This window comes from Urocampus carinirostris, chromosome 19 (genome assembly GCF_059441175.1).
Source record: "Urocampus carinirostris isolate Australia breed hairy pipefish chromosome 19, RoL_Ucar_1.0, whole genome shotgun sequence".
Lineage (NCBI taxonomy): Eukaryota > Metazoa > Chordata > Actinopteri > Syngnathiformes > Syngnathidae > Urocampus > Urocampus carinirostris.
The window spans coordinates 9,100,704-9,121,484 of NC_142367.1; the positions used below are offsets into that span (position 1 = coordinate 9,100,704).

At 36.6% G+C, this 20,781-nt stretch overlaps 1 protein-coding gene and 1 long non-coding RNA gene across 4 annotated transcripts in view; one reads left to right on the top strand and one right to left on the bottom strand.

Moving 5' to 3' along the window:
• LOC148347173 (uncharacterized) overlaps positions 1–10,271 on the bottom strand; it is a 106,663-nt gene extending 96,392 nt beyond the window's left edge. For both annotated transcript variants that reach the window (XR_015848184.1, XR_015848183.1), the window contains exons 1-2: positions 10,125–10,271; positions 9,868–9,954 (exon numbers count right to left, since the gene is read on the bottom strand). This is a non-coding gene — a long non-coding RNA (uncharacterized LOC148347173). The remainder of the gene's footprint in view (positions 1–9,867; positions 9,955–10,124) is intronic.
• Positions 1–20,781, top strand: part of LOC148347172 (retinoic acid receptor alpha) — a 199,957-nt gene that overhangs the window by 153,226 nt on the left and 25,950 nt on the right. For both annotated transcript variants that reach the window (XM_088324375.1, XM_088324374.1), the window contains one exon: positions 18,887–19,035. In XM_088324375.1, the coding sequence (XP_088180501.1) occupies positions 18,887–19,035 (149 nt within the window). The remainder of the gene's footprint in view (positions 1–18,886; positions 19,036–20,781) is intronic.

Here is a 20,781-nt window from a genome sequence, read left to right on the forward strand (position 1 = left end):
CATTGGTTTATTTTTTTTTTTTTTAACTTGACTTTTTACTTTTTGTTATTTGTAATTTTTCTTTTCAAAAGCAATAAGGGGTGTTTTGGTCGCATAGTCTCCGTATTTTGTCTTCATTGTGCTTTTAGCACTCATTTTCGGTGGAATGACAGAATACAGCAACATCTTGTGGGGGAAAAAAAAACCTGTCCCTTTTACTTTCATATAAGGGGCGGCGGCCACATATCATCATCCTGTGGTCCACAATTGGCCCCCGGGCTGTGATTTTTAGACCCCTGCTTTACACCAATGAGAGCTGTATTGAGTTTTACTCTACTAAAAGTGGTCCAGTGCCCACCGCGGGTCGCCAAATGACGCGGCCGTTCCGTCACTCGGTGCCCTCAGACAGCTGGCGCCTCCAGTTACAACGAATAACTCGATTGTTGCCAGGCAGCTCGCCGCGTTTCGGTTCTCGCAAATCGGCTGCTGTTTTTTTTTTTTCCCGGCTGCTGTTTATCATTATTTCATAGCATGTGCCCGTATTTTATAGTGTTAAAAAATTTATCAGCAAAAGAGCTAAAGCGGTTTACACGATTGCCTCACAACATAGAACCCCCCCTAAACTCACCTTTACCGTCTGTGTGCTCCTCTACTACCCTTGCGCCAATTTACTTAGGCTAAAATCACATTTTGGTTTCTTGGAGGTTTCAGTTTGATTAAAATTTATTTTGAGAAATTTAAGAAAATAACAATTGTTCTATCATTGTTGAAAATATTGGTACTGATATGTTTAAAGGTTCATCCATTCTCTGCGCCGCTTATCCTCAGTAGGGGCGCGGAGGTGCTGTAGCCCATTCCAGCTATCTTCAGGCAGTGGGCAGGGGACACCCTGAACTGGTTGCCAGCCAGTTGCAGGGTACACAGAGACAGACAACCATTCACTTGCTCATTCACACCTAGGGGCAATTTGAACCGGCCAATTAACCTGACAGGCATGTTTTTGAAATGTGGGAGGAAACCCGAGTGCCTGGAGGAAACCCACACGGGGAGTTTGCAGTAGCTGGACTTAAACCCTGAACCTCTGCACCGTGGGGCTGCGCTCCAACCACGCAGCCGCCACGACTGGCTGGCAACCAATTCAGGGTGTCCCCTGCCCGGAGATAGCAGGGATGGGCTCCAGCGTCCCCGCGACCCTACTTAGGATAAGTGGTACGGATAATGGATGGATGTTTAAACGTTAGTACTCAAAATAAGGAGAGAATACATCAATGGATTTAATCTTGCTAGGACAGGGAGAGAATCCTTTACATGAAAAGTCCAACCCGTTCCAAAGGCCCTCCCCAGAGACCTTTTTTTTATTACATCTAAGTTACAAAAGCAGATCTACCCTAAAAGGTGTGGGAATCTAAAAACAGCAACATGATTTGTTGATAGCAAAAATTATGTAATACCCTAAATAACAGTGTGCAATAACAGTCAAAATAAACTTGCATCCTTTGAAAGCTCCTTTGCAGGTTTCCAAGATTAATAACATAATAAAGTTATCAAGTCTTGTTTTCAATACATTATTATAAATGAACACCAGAACATCGACGAAAATCACATTCTGGTTTCTTGGAAGCTTCGCTTACATAAAAAATGTTCTTTTAAATTTATTGTAAAAATTGTTTAAATGGTACATTCCTAGGGGAAAATGACACCTTTTTTTCAGTATTGAACTAAATTACATTTTGGTTTTTGGAAGCATTCAATATATTTTGTTATCTTCAAAAATATGTATCTTAAGAAGTAACATCTGTATCTGTAGTGCAATGCACCACAACGAATATACTGCTTTTATATGTCCACATATGATAATGAACTGCTTTTTAATCTGTTTGAAGTTTGTTTGGGATTTGATTTTTGTATCGAGAATTTTTAAAATTACAGATAAAATGGTAAGTTACTGACCCCCGACTAAGATAAAGAAAACCATCCTGGGTTTTGGAGGCTTCAGTTTTGTTTTGATATATATGGGGAAAAAATGTTAGCTTTAGGGGAAAAAAGTAACACCTTTTTTAAGTAAATGAGTATCATAGATGGAAAAAAGCATGGTATTCTTTATTCATTGCATTTTTTTTGCACTGGAATCACCATTGAGGTCTTGAATGCTAAACCGAGAGACGCTAGACTGCAAGCTAAACAAGTAGGGGCTTAGATGATGTGTGGCAGAGAGCGGAGGCGGGGCCACATGCTTGTAATCCTCCTAACTCGCCTTCATATAAACACAAACGTGCAAATATGATTGTATTCTTGGGCCAAAAATCGGTAGCATTATTTTTGGAAAATCTTTTTTGAAGAACTATCCATTTCTACAATCCTATTTACGCAATATACCGTAATTCCTCGTTCATCTGTGTAAAGGATACTCAAATTCTAGAATTTCAGAAAATAGTACATGTTTTTTGCATAATATCTCTCTCTCTATCTATATAGATATAAATATATATATATGTCATTGGTATGTTCCAATTATTTTCTGAGAATGCAAGACAGTTTCTCGGCTTAAGCTCTGAAGCACACCAGCACCCTAGCAAGTTAAAAATGGTTTTGAATGTTTTAAGCAAAGTTTTAGTAGGGAAGAATACGTAGTTGGTGTGTCACTGGTGGGTGCAGCAATGGTACAACAAATGGCGGGCAGCCAGGATGGCACCTTAACTGGCAAAAAAAACAACACAGGCAAGCTAGCCAGCTGCTAAAAATGGCCAACCCGGACCAATCAGTGGAAAAACGGGAGGCTGGCTGACCGAAAACATGCTGTAAGCATCCAGGATGACCGCGAACAACGACGTAAAAACTACCAGGGACAAACACGAACCCAGCTGGGAGAAAAAAACAAAAAAACAGGAACCCTGCACGTTGTGTTACAAATTGGAAAAAAAAGGTCTTTTGAATCCCTTTAACAACTCAAAGTATTGTATTTAATTTTTTTTTCTTTAATACAAATAACTACTGTTAAATAAAAAAAAATAAAAAAAATAAAAATAAAAAAAATATATATATAGTTGCTATACTATACAGATTCAGGACACGATCCACTTCAGATGATCATGTGGATGGCGAAAATGCGGCATAAAAAGAACAATACAAGTACTGTACTATGAACTTGTTATTTTTTTGGAAAAAATTTTTTAAACAGTATAGAAGTTAAAAAAAAAATAATCTTGTTGCCATACCAAATAGATTCAGGACACGATCCACTTTACTTCAGATGATAATGTGGATGGAAAAAAATGTGGCGTAAAAAGAACATTACACACAATACAAGTACTGTACTATGAACGTTTTTTAAAAAAATAATATATGCGCCGTCAAAATTATAATTTCAAAAGTAATAATGCTACTATATTGCACCATTGATTGGTTCTACGAAATATGACTCGTTGACCGACTTATCTGTGCCCAAAGCAGCTTTCTATGGGAAACTGGTCTAGGTAAAAATCTCAATATGGCCCATAAAAGTGAATTATGCACTTATGTTATTAGTGTGATAATATATTATTGTGTTCTTGACAGTTTTGTTTGGGAGGCTGTATTAAAAAGATTGATTCGATTAAGATTAATTCTTAAAGATTCAAAACTATAAACTATTTCAGATGATATTTTGTCACTATCATGAGGATGTTTTTAGGAAAACAAATGTGGTGTAAAAATGATTTTACCTTGCTTTAGCATGTGGAGAAGTCCAACTTTCTGGGCGCTAACAAGCATCTTTCTCAGCTTTTGTGGGTCCAAAGTGTTGTAGACATGGATTTCAGGAAAACTAATATATTTGCACGTAGGTTCGTCAAGCAGTTTTATATTTGTGTACAACTTGGACTGCAACATTATTGACGCACAGGCAGACACAGGCAGGAAAGAGGCAGTGGCGAATGATTCGCCAATAAAGAATGCAGAACACAATGAAAGTCCGCAAAGTAGCGAAACCGCAGACAGTATACCGCAATAAAGTATGGGATTACCTTAATCCCGGACGTCACATTATCAATGGAACAAACGGTTTTTTTTTGTCTTTGAGTATGGCAAGACGAAACCCTGCCCGTCATCCGCTGTTTGCCAACTGGGCGGCTTTTCTTTTGTTGGACCATTATAAATGTTGGACTATTTAAACACTGGAGAAACGGCAAATAAAGGTGGCCGAGCACCTTGTTTGTTTTGTTTTTTTAAACGGATCATTCTATTTATATACCAAACACATAATTGAGTTTAATCTCTTCTGTATCAGAAAACACACTGAAAATAAATTAAGACCTGTGAATCATTTCTCACCACCATAAATCAATAACAACCCATTTTGTTGTATATATATTATATTAAAAATGATGCTACAATTGTGATGGACACAGCTCCCCACTCACATGCAGTGCCAAGTTGTTTTTGTAGAAGATAGATATGTTAGTCTACATGAATATACACAAATGTCTGAACATTTTGCCCAAAAATATCTGTGTATTATATATATTATATATGTGTGTGTTAGCAAGAAGAAAAATATCAAATTTACAGAAAAAGACTACTTTGCTATAGTTATATAGGTTAAATTATTAAAAAAATATATCATCTTTTTCATTTTACTGCTTAAATATGATAAAATGTTATCTATGTTTAAATGTTTTGAGATTCCCTATGTTGCAGAAAGAAAAATTAATTTCTCACTTTTATTTTCACTAGATATAAAAAAATAGTAATAATAGTTTGAATTTTTTGTTCCATTTTTGAATTAATATTATTAATACTAGAATATGCAAATCTTTTATTTAAAATTTATTAAATATTTTCAAATATTAATATATTTTGAATATTTTCAACTATTTTGCTGGTGAAACAATACGAAATCAAGCAAAATAAGGAAAACTTAAACATTTCCTTCCAATGGGACAGTGATATTTTTTAACTTAATAAAGTATTAATATTATTTCCCTTGGATACTCAGTAGCCTAGATGGTAAGGCGCCCGCTTTGAAACTGGGAGGTCGGTGGTTCGCGCCCCGGCCGAGTCATTCCTAAGACTTAAAAAGTGGTCGGCGGCGCCCTCTGTTGGCTGCGGCTGCATCGGCTCGCTACAACGGGTCAGGTGCAATCGACATTTCGTTCTGTGTACATTGTTACACAGAATGACAATACAAGGAAATTATATAATTATATAATTATATATTATAAATGTAGCAAAAATATGGAATACTTAATATGAATAAACCGTTCCTACCAATGGGACAAGATTATTTTGACTAATTTTTTGTACTTTCCTGGAGACAATAACCCCAAAAATATAGCAAAAAAAAAAGGAATACATTACTTCAAGTATTTTTTTCGGCCAATAAGATGATGTATTCTTATTTACCAAAAAAATGAATTATCTTGATTTTTAAAAATATATTTAACTGGAGAAATTGTTGAAAATCCAGCAAAAATGCCTGATGTGACAAGATTTTTACAGGGACATTGTTCATATGTTATTTCTAGTGGTAGGAAATTGATCAATTGAAAAAAACTATTTTAATAAGCCAAAAATACACCATCTATCATAAAAGTGCATTATTTTAAATACTTGTTTCAGGAAATTTGCATTTTACATTAGGCTCACCTAGAGGGATCTGACATGATTGTCTGCCATCTTGCTGCTACAGTTACCCCCAAAAAATAACAAGGCTAAGCGAAAAAAATTAGACCATGTCCCAGTTTTGTCAACTTGAGTCTGTTTAGTTTGTATTATTCCTTGTGCTTTGTAGCACTACACAATACAGCAATTGCTAGTGGTCAAATACTACACAGATTCCTTTGAAACTGAGAAAAGGAAAATTCTAATACACTATATTAAATGATTATTTAGTCGTAGAATTAAAAAAAAACTAGCAATAAAAGAAAATTGTCTACTGATGGGAAAGGTTTTCCTTCTTTCATCTCGATGCAATAATGTTTGCTTCCATTGAGACTCCTTTATTGGCTGTCCCGCTTTATCATTTGGAGCGGATTGAAGAGCTTTTGACGTTTAAGCGTAGCATCTCTTGAATTAGCAGACAAACGGCGCTCTTTATGTTCTTTTCTGCCGAGAAGTCTCAAGTCTAGAGTCCAGTAGCCGAGTCTGGTCCTCTAATGCGGTTAGTGTGGTCATATGTGGTTAATATTCGGCAGCTGGAATCAAGTTAATCGAATCTGTGCGGCGGCTAACCCAGCACTGAACCTTATGGACCGGTCGCCGATTCCTTCAAGTGCGCTAACGCTTTCCAGGCCCGCTGCACGTCGGAACTAGCGAGAGCGCCGCTTCGTCATAGTCATGCTGCTCATTTTTTCGGGCCCCGAGATGATCTGGATATAATATCATACACCAAGAATTGTGTATATTTTTTTTCACTGTACGATGTAAACGCTTTATTATCTCAATTCAAATGAGATTCTTCAATGTAGAAACTTCATCGTAAAGTAAAATAAAATAAAATGTTTCTCTGATTAGATTTAAAACCAGGGATTTACATTTTTTGTAACTCTGATTTTAAGTAATTTTCTCAAATTAGGCATAATGCCCAGAAATTATACATTTCTGTTTTTTCTGTATAAAACTATGTGATCGAAAATTTGGCCAGGTAATTATGCTCATTTGAACAAATTTTTTGAAAACAACGCAACATTGTAGCTATAGTTTGTTCTTCAACAGAAATATGAAAGCCGCATGTGATGCAATGTTAAAAAACAGTCCTACTACAAGTCCAGAAAAAAAAAAAAAAAAAATCGGGCTTTTTTTCCCCATTCGTAATTCGATAACAAAAACAAAAAAGGTTTTCCCCCAGCGATTTAAAATCTCGTGTCGAGATTGAGTGAGTGAGTGAGTGAGTGAGTGAGTGAGTGAGTGAGACACACACACACACACACACGAAGGTTTTGTGGGCAAAGCGCGCTGCGATGGACTGCAGTAGACAAAGAGTGGGAGGATGCTTTACACAAACAACAGTGACCAGGTGATGAATGTGTTGTATCTGACTCAGATTAGGAAGGTTTTTCTGCTATTGCTAACCATGGAAACCAGTCCCATTCGTTTCGTGTGTGGGAGCAAATTCCTACCCTCAAAAAAATGGATGGAAAGGGATTGGCCCCGCCAGGCTGTATTTGTCCAAGACACACCCCCGGTAGTGGTATCTTGACAAGCCTGTTGTTTAAGGGATTCATGAACCGTGAATAAAACCTCCCCATGGAGAAGGTTTTTGTTGCTAATAGTAGGGCTGAAACTCCCTTTTTTTTTAATAATTTGAAGAATTTATTATTTTTTTCAATTATTCTATTGAATGGATTTAAAAAAAAAACCATCTCCTTTCATTTCCCGCCTCTTCAATTTCTAAAGTTTTGGACCGATGGAAAAATAGATAGATAGATAGATAGATAGATACTTTATTCATCCCCGAAGGGAAATTCACATTTCCAGCAGCATCCCTGAGCTGAGAACAGTACAATAATAAAGCCAAAAGAATACAATATACAAATACCCAGTGTGACGTGCAAATGCCCACTGTAGCGTGTTAGTGCACAAAACCGAATATTCTATAATATAAAATAACAATTCCAAGTGTTTGTCAAATATCTTAATAAGGAAAACCACTTTACAAATAGATGCTATACACCTGCAAGTATGTAAGATACTTTTTTTATCAAGTGCAAAAAAAAAAAAAAAAACATCGTAAGAGAACGCTGGTTACTTAGTTGTACTTTAAATGTTTATATAAAGTACTTTGAGTTTGCTGTCTGAAAAGTGCTTTATAAATTGACCTCGTGCATCAAAATACAGTTTTGAAGCGCCTCTTGCAGGTCCAAAGTGCGACTACAAGTTCGTTGTCGACTCAAGAGGAAATTCAATGAACTCATTTGGACTCAATCAAAGTGAATAAATTACGCAACAACAAATCAATACGTTGCCAAGGTTTTTAATCATCGTTTTTATTGATTTGTTGCTACAACCATCGTAAATAGATATTAGTACGACATTGTATTATTTCATTCCAATTGTATGTTTTAAAAACATTTCAGGAGAGAGTGCTATTAAATATGTCTATTTTGGGAAATCAGTTTAGCCCACCCTTGCTCAAATAGAAACTTTAGATGACTGATGCCTGACTAATAGTAGCTAGCTGGCTAGAAAATTGAATAAGAATGCACACAATACACTGCAAAAATAATATTTGTAAAAATCTTATTTTAAGTAGTGAGCGTATATTTATTTTTAGTATTTTTATTAGATGACATTCCTTTAAGGGTCCACAAGCACAATGATTATTACAATATTAGCAACTAGCATTAGCGCTTCTTTCGTTTTATGTTCACGATTTTTCATTTTAAGGAAATTTGTCTTTCTGTGCCAGTTGAAAATTCAAGATTATTTGACTGACCCATGAGAAAATATGCTGCATGCGCGTCGGCGCTAGCGCATGCGGCGCTAGATAGTATGTTGCTAATTGTTTTAGTAGGACGTGGCTGAGTGCAATGCCCCCCGCCCCCCTTTTTGTGCCTCCCCCACCTTAAGTGCACTTGTGGCTAGTGGAGTGAAGCGTCATTACAAAACCGCTCACACGTGAGCATGATTAAATCATCACATTCCATTGAGCTAGCTTGCTAACTGGCTGTTTGAGAGTTGTTGATTTTCTTTTCTTTTTTTTTTTTAAATAGGGTTGTTGTACCTTTCATTTTATGCTGAGTTTTTCCTGTAAAAATAATGGGTAGGGGCTGTTAGTTAGCATGTCGTGCTAAAATAAAAAAGGGAAAAGGTAGCAAAAAACACACCCAAATTCTTTTGGAACATGGCCAACCCAAATGCCCAAACACCCAAACAAGTTGGTCATGCTTTCGTCCCTCCAGCTGAAACGGGACACAAGAAAGCGGCCATGTCATTCGGGTCAGGGTGACACGACACAGTCTTATGTTCAACAGCAGGGCCTGACAGCTTTCACTGGTTTAACCCTGCCGCATCATAGAGGTGCCCTGCCAATCCCTTAGAACGCGATCAAACATCCCATTATCCTTTCACAACACCTCTCCACTTGTTCCTATCACCAACAAGAGCTCTAGCTTCCACTAGATTTAGACCTCTTTCCTGCAGTGCACTCATAACACCATCCATCCACGTCAATCGCAGCCTTCCTCTTGGTCTCCTTCCATTTTATTTGTGCTCTGTAGATCCTCTTCAACATTCGCTCCTCATCCATCCTCTCCATCTGTCCAAACCAACAGAGTACTCTTATCTACATGCTTGCTCAGTTCCACTACTACTCCAGTTCGGTCTCTCACAATTTCATTTCTCAAACTATCCAATCTTGTCACTCCTAACATAATAATATTGCAACGTTTGTAAATTAAAAATAGTGCATCATAATAGTGCAATTACAAATAATGCAATAACATTTAACATGAACAAAATCCACAAAAAAAGTCACATGGCAAATACATATACACACTCGCAATAAAATTTAGCAGGAAAATAAAAATGAATCATAAGAGTTTCCACAGTTTTGTGCTCTCGTTTAGGGTGGTGTGATGGCCCTAGAGAAGAAGCAGTCTTTTTACATGGGGTTTAATATCTCATTTCTCACTAGATTTGTAAAACAAAATGATAAGAATGTCTTATTTTGCGTGATATAGGAAAATAATATCTAAGTATTTGGTCTTGTTTAAAAAAAAATTTTTTTTATTTTTTTTCAAACACTAAGTCAAGTGATCAACAATATGAGAAAAAGTTGCTTACTTTAAGTGTTTTCTGTTAATTATACAAAGGATTATAAGATGTTGGTATTTAAAAATATATGTATATATTTTTCTTATTTTTACAAATTCACCCTTTTTACCTTAGTGAAATAAGAAAACCAATCCTTACCCTTGGATGATCAAAGAAAGTCTCGACTGATGCATAAGGTGCCTTATTTTAGTTGCAGTAGAATCCTCTTTTTCACCATAGCAAAAACTGTGTGTGAGAGTACACAAACAAGTCACTATGAGGTTTTTACATTGCAATCTTTATGTTTTGCGCATCAAACTTTAACCATAAACAAGCATTCTTTCAATCTTGGGATTTCACTCACACTGATACTAATTCACAATGATGAAATGTTTCAAGAAAAGAAACAAACATACCTCACAGCGCTCACCAATGATGCTTAAATGTTGAGTAATCTCCTTTTCTTTTATTAAAATGAGCGTTAAAATCCTTTGTTATGAAGAAAATGAAGCTAGGAGGTAAATTGAAGCCTTGGGCTCAAACAAAGCAATTTCCTATCTAGCAACACCTGTGCAGGTCTCCCTCTTGTGGAGCTACGGTGACACTCAAAGGACAAAATTCAAACACCAAAAGTCTATACAAGATTCCCATACATACAACAATCACTCGAATCTTCACATACTAACCACTTTAAACCCCATATACAGAATGGAACATTATCAAATAACATTTCATTTGATATTTGTTTATAAAATGGAATGTAAAGAAAAGATTAGGTAGAAAAGGAAACATATACAAGGACTAGTGTGGTCCTTTGCACCTTTATTGACAAAATGTATCTGACATGGCTAATGATAGTTAGTTTTTTCTTAATATTAAGATATATTACTTTCTAAAATTGTAAGGGAAAAAATTAAGGTCATTTCCCAAATACTTTTTACTAAAATATAAAGAAAATCTAAACATTTTTGACCAGTGTAAGAATTAAATAATAGAATATTTTACTCTCCTGACTACTTTAAAATATGAATTAAAAAAAAAAGGAAAAAAACTGTGCCGCACACTTATGTTCAACAGCAGGGCCTGACAGCTTTCACTGGTTTAACCCTGCCGCATCATATATATATATAAGTATATATATATATATATATATATATATAAGTATATATATATATATATATATATAAGTATACATATATATATATATATATATATATATATATATAAGTATACATATATATATATAAGTATACATATATATATATATATATATATATATATATATATAAGTATACATATATATATATATATATATATATATATAAGTATACATATATATATATATATATATATATATATATATATATATATATATATATATATATATATATATATATATATATATATATATATATATATATATATATATATATATATAAGCAGCACGGCAGCGCAGTGGTTAGCGCTTGTGCGGCACAGTTCATGTCATGGGAACCTGTCGTGGGTTCAAATCCAGCTCCAGACTTCCTGTGCGGAGTTTGCATGTTCTCCCCGTGCTTGCGTGGGTTTCCTCCCACGTTCCAAAAACATGCATTTCAGGTGAATTGGCTGGTCCAAATTGTCCCTAGGTGTGAATGAGCGAATGAGTTGTCTTTCCCTGTGTGCCCTGCGATTGGCTGGCAACCAGTTCAGGGTGTCCCCTGCCCACTGCCCGGAGATGGCTGGGATGGGCCGCAGCCCCCCGCGACCCTAATGAAGATAAGCGGTACAGGTAATGAGATGAGATGAGATATATATATATATATATATATATATATATATATATATATATAATTTTCATTTTAATATATTACTTAAAATACTTCTTATTTAAAAAGTGAGAACATTTTAATTTGTTCATCAGATAATAATAATAGTCTTTCTCTTTTGACCAATTTTAAAATAAAAACAAATATGTAAAAAAGGTTAGGGTTTTTTTTGGTTTATTTTTCAATTTGCTTTGTTTTTTCATGTTCTAAAATATACTTGCTTTAATTTTTTAGCAACCATAATATAGCACATGTATGTCCAGGGTTTGTACAAGTACTTAAAATACTTGAATTTTAATGTTGTGTTTTCAAGGTTTAAGAGTGCTTAGATTTTGGTTAAAGTACTTGTAAATGCTTGACATTGTTGCTATGTTTTTCGGCAGTCTGACTCAATAGCCCATGCATTCAATGAAGACTAATGAAATAAGTCTGCTTAAGAATGATGCCGACACGCCTTAGTTCACACATAAGTTAAACATTCCTTTTTCTACAGTTTAACGTCATCAAGTGCTGTCAGTAAGAAAAATAACAAGAAAATATGATACAAGTCAAGTAACATTTATTTGTATAGACACAATGACACCTTCCCCCGATCTGAAACAGATATCCGGGTGAGGAAAAACTCAACAACCTGAGCATAAGGAAAATAAGAAACATTAAAAAGGGGCCACACAAGAGGTAATACCCCTATCAGGATGACCAGGCTGCAATAGTGTTGCTTCGGGTAACAATCCAACAAATGTAGTCACAATCAACAATAAACATAGGGAATTTGTCAAATTTTTGCTCAGGTGAGAAAAGTCCAAAATACAACAAAATAAACTGAACAGAGACTGCAGCAAACACTAATGAAATGGGGCACAGAAACTCAGTTTCATTTTCTTTGAGTGATAGCTGCTGGTTTAACATTTGGCTTAGGATTTATCCCAATTTTCTGGTTCTTTTTTCCTATTGGAAGCCCTCAGTGACCTTAAACAACAGGGCTATGGATTGATTTACATAGGATTTCTTATTTTATGGGTGCTGGAGGAATTGGAAAATTAGCTTTGAAAGTCTTTATAAAGTGCTTGAATTGGGCCACAAAAAGGTGGACAAACCACACATGTCAAAGTAGTGGATAGATATTATATCATACACTCGTAATCATGGATTTTTTTCCACTGTACGATACCTCTCCATTAAGAAAGTTTTGTTTGTGGTTAAAGCCCCTGTGTGTAATATTTGTCCACTATATGGCAATGTATTGTCTAATGCAAATGAAAACCAGTGCCATAAGCACAGCGTAAGGGCAAGATGCCAGACAAACATGGCGGCAACTTCTAGTTAGAGATTCCACTATGTAAAAGTAATAGATTTCTCGACCTATGATTGTTAAAATGAAAATTAATATTAGGATGACAGTCCATGTATTTTGCCTAGTTTTTTTTTTTACTGAATGAAAGTTTTTTTGTATCTATAGAAGGGAGTAAATATTACACACTTAAGTCACTTAAGCCCACTTTTGCTTAAATAGAAACTACAGGCTACTGATGGTCCCTAAATAATAGCAGCGAGCTAGCTGAAAAATTCAAATAGAATGCACATAATACGATGCAAGGATATGATTGTTGTTTTTCAACGTTGACATTTTTTCCCAGTAGACTCAATTGAACCCTATCGACCCCCCGGCCCTCTCCCCAGACCGAATGAGTCACTTCCTCCATTGGCCAAGGACGGTATTAGCCATCTTTGAGGTGGAGCCAGGACAGTGCGGGATCATCTCGGAGCTGGACAGGGCCGCCATTGTCGGGCCCCCGTCTGGGGCCCAATGGGGCCTCCAGAAGCCGGACATTGTATTTAATTACAGTAGCGCCCCCCCAGGGCCCCCCTCCCCCGCAGACTCTCATCCTGGTGTCCCAGATTTCCACGGGCGCTCTCATTAAAAGTCGCCGTGCTCATGTGGGAAGATCAAGAAAATCCTATTGCGTGCAGAGATAAAAATGTCATTTTAATGCTGGGGGGGTTGCAATGTATGTTTGTCTACTCAAGGCTAAACAATTTTTCATTTAATAACGTCTCTCTGTAATTAGTCCACATCTTAAAATGGCAAATATCCGCCCACTAATGAGAGAATTTGCCACGTTATGTAACGTTGGCAAGGTTGAATTTGTTGGACAGGGGCCCGAAGGCCTGATGGGCCCCTCCAAGGGACCTGCAAAAACGCAATCAATCACAAAGAATGGAAACTTCCCTTTTAGGGAAAAATGTTATTCTCATCAGGATTGTTTGCTGATATTATTACCTGTTTATAACATGATCATAATATTATTATTCCATAATTTTTTTGGGTGGGTGAGGGGTTACCATCCTGTATCATCTAAATCACTGCAGAATGTCAAGTAAAACAAATAAAGGGATAACATGGGAAAATAAGAAAATTGTTATTAAAATATTTTTTTCAAGCCTTACAGAATCTTATTTTATTATTACATTAAACAGTAGAAATGATACTTAAACTTCGGAATTATCTACCACATAAGCTATGGAATTATTTGTTGTTTTTTCATAATTTTCCTGCATCATTTTGTTCAAAATTTATAAAATGAGGGGAAAATTTATTGCTTATTTTATTTTACTATGTTTTTTCTTGAATATATTTTTTTATTTGTCTAAGAAGAAATCTTTAAAAAAAAACAGGTTTTAAAAAATACTAAACTGTCTAGCAATAAAATAATATTTTTTACACTTGTCTAGCAATAAAATAATATTTTTTACACTGTTTAAATGATATTTGTCTCATTTAGAATACGTTTTGTATTATTTAGAATAAGAATATTTGTCAATAGAAGAGTAATTTTTGTTAGTGTTTTCTCATTTAAACAAGTAATGGAAAATATAATTTTTCTATATTTCTCAGTTTAGTTTTTTTGTAGAATAGAAAAAAATGTTGTTGTTTTTTTGTACAATAAATTAAGAGCAACAAAAATATGCAAAAAAACATATTTTAAGAAATGCAGAAAGCAGGATTTTTAATGGATGAATCATTAGTCTTAGAGATGTAAGCCTCTCTTTACATATATATATATATATATATATATATATATATATATATATATATATATATATATATATATATATCCTCGGCAGCACGGTGGCGCAGTGGTTAACGCGTGTGCAGCACAGTTCTGAGGTAATGAGATCGAACCTCCTTTGTGGAGTTTGCATGTTCTCCCCGTGCTTGCGAAGGTTTCTTCCGGGCACTCCGGTTTCCTCCCACATTCCAAAGACATGCATTTCAGGTGGATTGGCCGGTTCCTAGTGTCCCTAGGTGTGAATGAGCGAGCGAGTTGTCTGTCCGTGTGTGCCCTGCGATTTCCTGGCAACCAGTTCAGGGTGTCCCCTGCTCACTGCCCGAAGATAGCTGGGATGGGCTCCAGGACCCGGCGACCCTACTGAGGACAAGCGGTGCAGATAATGGATGGATGGATATATATCCTCAGCGGCTGAGTGGTTAGCATGTCCGCGGCACAGTTCTGAGGTCATGGGATCGAATCCTCCTGTGCTGAGTTTGCATGTTCTCCCCGTGCCAGTGTGGGTTTCCTCCTGGCACTCTGGTTTCCTCCCGCATTCTTAAAATATGCATGTCAGGTTGATTGGCCGGTCCAAAATTGTCCGTAGGTGTGAATGAGCGAGTGAGTTGTCTGTGTGCCCTGCGACTGGCTGGCAACCACTTCAGGGTGTCCACTGCCCACTGCCCAAAGATCTATTTATGCCTCGCTCTTCAACAAAAAAGAACCTGTTCCACAGTACAAAAAGTCAAATGACATTTTTTGTAAAATGTATATTTTTGTCCCCTGCCCACTGCCCGATGATTGCTGGGATGGGCTCCAGCACCCCCGCGACCCTACTGAGGATAAGCGGTGCCGCTAATGAGATGAGATGAGGTATATTTTTATATAATATACAGTCAAGTTAGAACAAAGAAAAAAAAAACTATTTTCTTCTATCTTCTTACAGTCATGCAAGTTTGTGAAGTTACAGTCTTCACAAAGAATATATTATTTACATACTGTATTGCGACACATTGTTATATAATACATTATTTTCTTACTATTTCTTGCTTTATTTTTGTCTCTCCCCCCAAAAAATCAGTTAAAATTGAGAAAAATGTGAAATTATCATCCTGGCAGTCAAGTAAAAAGTTATTTGCAGATGGTAAATACATAAATATACACACAGGGTTTGTACGGGTGCTTGAAATTCTTGAAAAAGTGGGAATTTGAATTTTGAGATTTGAAGGACTGAAAAGTGATTGAATTTTGGGTGAAGTGCTTGTAAGTGCTTGAAATTGTTGCCATGTTTCTTAACTAGTCTGTTATAAAATGACACTGACACTGCTCTCTGGTGGCTTTGCTTTGCCTTTGCATTTTTTCTTCCCTCGTGATTACGGGTGCTGGTATTAGTGTGTATGGCATCGTCCAACAAAGCGCCATTGCTGCTAATAGGACAAGTGCGTGCGACACTTAAACAGGGCACTATGAAATGTGTATTAGTGCTAAGATTACGTATCAATTATGGACATTTATTATGGGCCATGCAAAAAATTAAGGTCACGTTTCCCACGGCTAATTTGAAATGGGAACTTCCTGCAACTAAAAATTTCAGCTGCATATTAGCGTCATTAGAGATTTGTCTAAAAAATATATATTCACCATTTACTCAAGATTTAAAAATTATGTCTCTACAAACGCACACACAAGATAAAAAATCAAATATATAAGTGGCAGATATCATTGCTGTTCTACACCACATTTTGTTTTTCTTTTAATGGTATTGGAGTAATTGAAAAATTGGGGTTGAAAATCCTTAAAAAGTTCCTGTGAGTGGCTGGAACCCAGTTCAGGGTGTCCCCTGCCCACTGCCCGGAGATGGCTGGGATGGGCTCCAGCCCCCCCCCGCGACCCTAATAAGGATAAGCGGTACGGCTGATGAGATGAGATGAGATATATATATATATATATATATATATATATATATATATATATATATTAGATCCCATGACGTCTTGTGATCGTTGTTAGCGCTGTTAGCATATTTCAGACGTCTTTTTGCTGTTTTCCTTCGGGGCAAAAGCAAAGTAGGTCACGTGTATTTGTTTAAAACCAAAGTCTTGTTTTCGTAGCCCGCTTGAAAAAAATGTGGGCGTTAATTCGCTGCACAAAAAATTGCTGAGCGAGCCCGATTTCCTGCTTCTAGGAAGGCCTCGCACACATCGTGTTTATTTCTGTAATCTCCGGCCCGTGCGCCATCTGCCGCGCCCGCACGAAGGCAGCGCCCGGTGCCGCAGTCACGCCACCTCCGTCCGCTTACGCCCTCAAAGAAATCCTTTCCTCCATTGAGCCGATCATGCCGGAACGTGCACTCACTGTTTCGTGGATTTTTTTCTGATCTTAGTTAATTTTGATTGCTCTATAAATTTCACCCCCCCAAAAATATTTTGCTTAAATAAATGCTCAAAAAGCAAACGTTCATAAAACAACAAATGTCAAATTAAACTGTTTAGCAGGAACTTAATTTTACAGACGCTGCCCTACTTACGAACGGGATAGGTTCCGGACAATCGTTCGTTAATTGAATTTGTTCGTAAGTTGCTTCAGTGCTATATTTTGTATGTTTAAGTTGTATATTCTCAGCTCGGTGGCCTTGGAGGTATGGCGCCCGCCCCGGTACTGGGAGGTTGTGGTTCAAGCCTCAACCGAGTCATACCTAAGACTTAAACATTGATACCTGTTGCCTCCCTGCTTGGCATTCAGCATTAGGGATTGGAATTGGGGGTCATTAGGGGTCACCTAATGACTGAGCGAGGGGGCTGGGAATCCCCTCCTCTGAATCAATCTCCCAAAAAGAGTCAGAAATGACTCTAGCCACCTCCCACTTGGGGGATATGGCTGTGGTATATAAAAAAAAAAGTTGTATATAAGTCTGTTTAAGGCTTGTATTAGTAACCTGTATTGTTTTGAAACTGAAAAATAAACATTTAATAAAATAATATGCTCTATAACGTTACAAAGCAGGCCAAATGATAAAGCATAGTACTGAAAAACAAAGCAACCAATTAGGCATTGACATTCTGTGGTCTGTGAATCCCTTTGAGACTTCTTGTGACAAATTAACATGACTTGACTATGAAGATAAATAAAGTTAAGTTAATTTACTTTTGGAAGAGTTAGGCGACTTCCATCTCCGTTGTAAAAAGAGGACGAAAAAAAAGCAATCCAACCTATTTCTCAACCGCATCAAGCTTTCTTATTTCAAATGAAACGGCTCGCCTCTTCTTTACACTTTACACCAACCATATTGAATGGATGCACGAGATATTAAACAATGAAAACGTCAAACTTTTTGGCGTGCTAGAGATACACTGCAGTGTGTATACACACAAACCAGGAAGTAGAAGCCGGATTTCTTCTTCGGAGTGGATGCTGGGTGAGCTCTCACAGTGCCACACGCCAATAGCAGCGGAAAGAAGCACAGTAATGTTCTGTACTCAGAAAAGGTGCACACAAAACAAAATCTTACTGACAGCAATGTCCAGATATTTTTCAACATCCCGAATAAAATGCTCGTACCTACCGTTTTGCGTAAGTCGAATGTTAGTAAGTAGGGGAGCGTCTGTACATTTTTTAATCAACGGCAGTAGCTCAGGAGGTAGAGCGCTCGTCTTAGGACCGAGAGGTCCCAGGCTCTATTTCTGGCTCCTCCGGGTTGAATTTCGATGGCAAGACAATGAACCCTTAATGGCCCTGATGAGCAGGTACGAAGGTGCCTAGCATGGCTGACACTTGCTATCGGTGTGTGTGAATGGGGAAGTGTTAAGCACATTGTAAAGCGCTTTGGGAGGACTTCAGTGACTTGAAAAGCGCTATATAAATGCAGACAGACTATTTGTGTTATATTTTCTTTCTACCAAAATTCCAGTTTAAGTTGAGCCAATTAATTAATTGATGGATAAATTAATTTGCTCGAACGTGAAATCATCATTTTTGCAAACACACCTGATCATTTTTTTTACACTCGCTGGATCTGACCTGCTTTTTGTAAGGGGCTGGGGGAGCATACTAAGGGGGATGCAATTAGCTGCGCTTGCATTTTCCTGCTTCTTCCTCGTTCAAGGAACGCCGCTCGCAGGCGTGATTATCAAAAGAGAAACTGCAGGCCAGGTTTTTTTTCCCAGGGAAGCGCACTTTCTTTGAACCCTGCCGGCAACAACACATCACTTTCAAAAAAAAAAAAAAGAGAAAGGGGCGGGCATCATGTTATTTTCCTTTCTTCTTTTGATGCAACGTTTATCAGAGAGCTAAGCTAGTTCTACTGTGTTTTTCCTTGGGCAGCGATCGAGACGCAGAGCACCAGCTCGGAGGAAATCGTGCCAAGTCCTCCTTCGCCGCCTCCCCCTCCTCGCGTCTACAAGCCCTGCTTCGTGTGCCAGGACAAATCCTCGGGGTACCACTACGGGGTCAGCGCCTGCGAAGGATGCAAGGTCAGACGAATTATTTTGTATTGTTAGAATCGTTTTATTTTATTGCACTTTTAAAAACTTTTTTTTCCAATTATTATATCGTATTTAGTTCATATTTTATTTGATTAGATTTTGCCACTATTTTAATATATATTTTTTAAATTAGAAGATTTTTTTCAATGATTATCGTTTTTTTTACAAATATTTTATTGAATTTTTTTTAATTGTATTATTTTTAAAAAAAGATTTTTTTCAACAAAAAAATATATATATATTGTTTTATTTGATTGCATTTTTTTAATTATTTCATCGTAATCTTTTATATTATTAGATTTTATGGTATTTTTCCAAACGTTTTATTTCATAACAGTATTTTAAATATATTAATTGTATTTTTCAAATTATTTTATCAAATTTTTCCAATGTGTTTATTTATTATTACTATCTTTGTTTATTTTTTATTTTTTATAGCTGTAAGCATTAAACATATCTGATCCAGAAGAAATATAATAAGAGACATTACAAAAATTACAACATCTGCCAGTTTTCCTCCATATTTTTTAGATATATTTTTTGTATTTTATAAATGTAATTATCCTTTTTTCTTTTATACGATGAGTCTCCTCCATTTTCTTCCATATTTTGTATATTTTGTTGTTTTTTGTTTTCATTATCTTCTTTTTATGAGTTATTTAAATGAGCTAATTTTAATTATTCTCAAAAAGGTTTTATATTTGCTGTTTCTAAAGCTATTTTATTGTTTGTTTGTTTTTTTAATTTGTGTATATATATATATATATATATATATATATATATATACCGTATTTTCCGCACTATAAGGCGCACCTAAAAGTCTTGTTTTTTTCAAAAGCTGACCATGCGCCTTATAACACAGTGCGCCTTATATATGGCTCAATATTAAATTCGCAAGGTCTCGCAACTACGAGAAACAGCCGCCGACTCCATTTTTCGCGCTGTGCATACTGGGAAATATTAAACGATTGGTAGTTGCCGGGGCTCGTGTTGTATTTGTTTACTAAGTGGCAAAATGGCTACCCCATTAAACTGCTTAATTCATATTCAACAAATACAGTATTTGTCTGAATCCAGGGTTATGACTGGTGAAGATGTAAAGCACAATTTACCTTAAACAAACGCAGAATTATTCAGAATGTCACGTTTGAGAGAGAGAGAGAGCGAGAGAGAGAGAGAGAGCGAGATTCTCTTTCATACGTGCATTTGTATAAAAAATGGCTCCTGTTAAGAGACACGCGTACAACGCCGAGTTTAAACTCAAAGCGATCAGTCACGCAGCACAACACGGCAATAGAGCGGCAGCGAGAGAGTTAAACTTAAATGAATCGATGGTACGGAAGTGGAGAAAGGATGAAGATAAGCTCCGCCAAGTAAGGAAAACTCAACAAAGTTTCCGTGGCAATAAAGCAAGATGGCCAGAGTTAGAGGAGACACTTGAACAGTGGGTTGTTCAACAAAGAGCGGCAAGCAGAAGTGTCAGTACGATAACTATACGTATGAAGGCAACAGCGCTGGCACAAAAACACCGGACGTGTTGGATGGCCCATTCACTGAGATATGGTCAATTCGAACACAGCAGAAGAAGAATTCGAGGGATTCGTCGATGAGGAGCTTATAGAGTGATCTTTGTTTTTCTTTTGTGTGTTTACGTTTTACATTTTACAGTTATTATGTTATTGCTTTGCACTCGTTGTTTTTGCACATTACGAGTGTCACTTTATTGCGATTGCA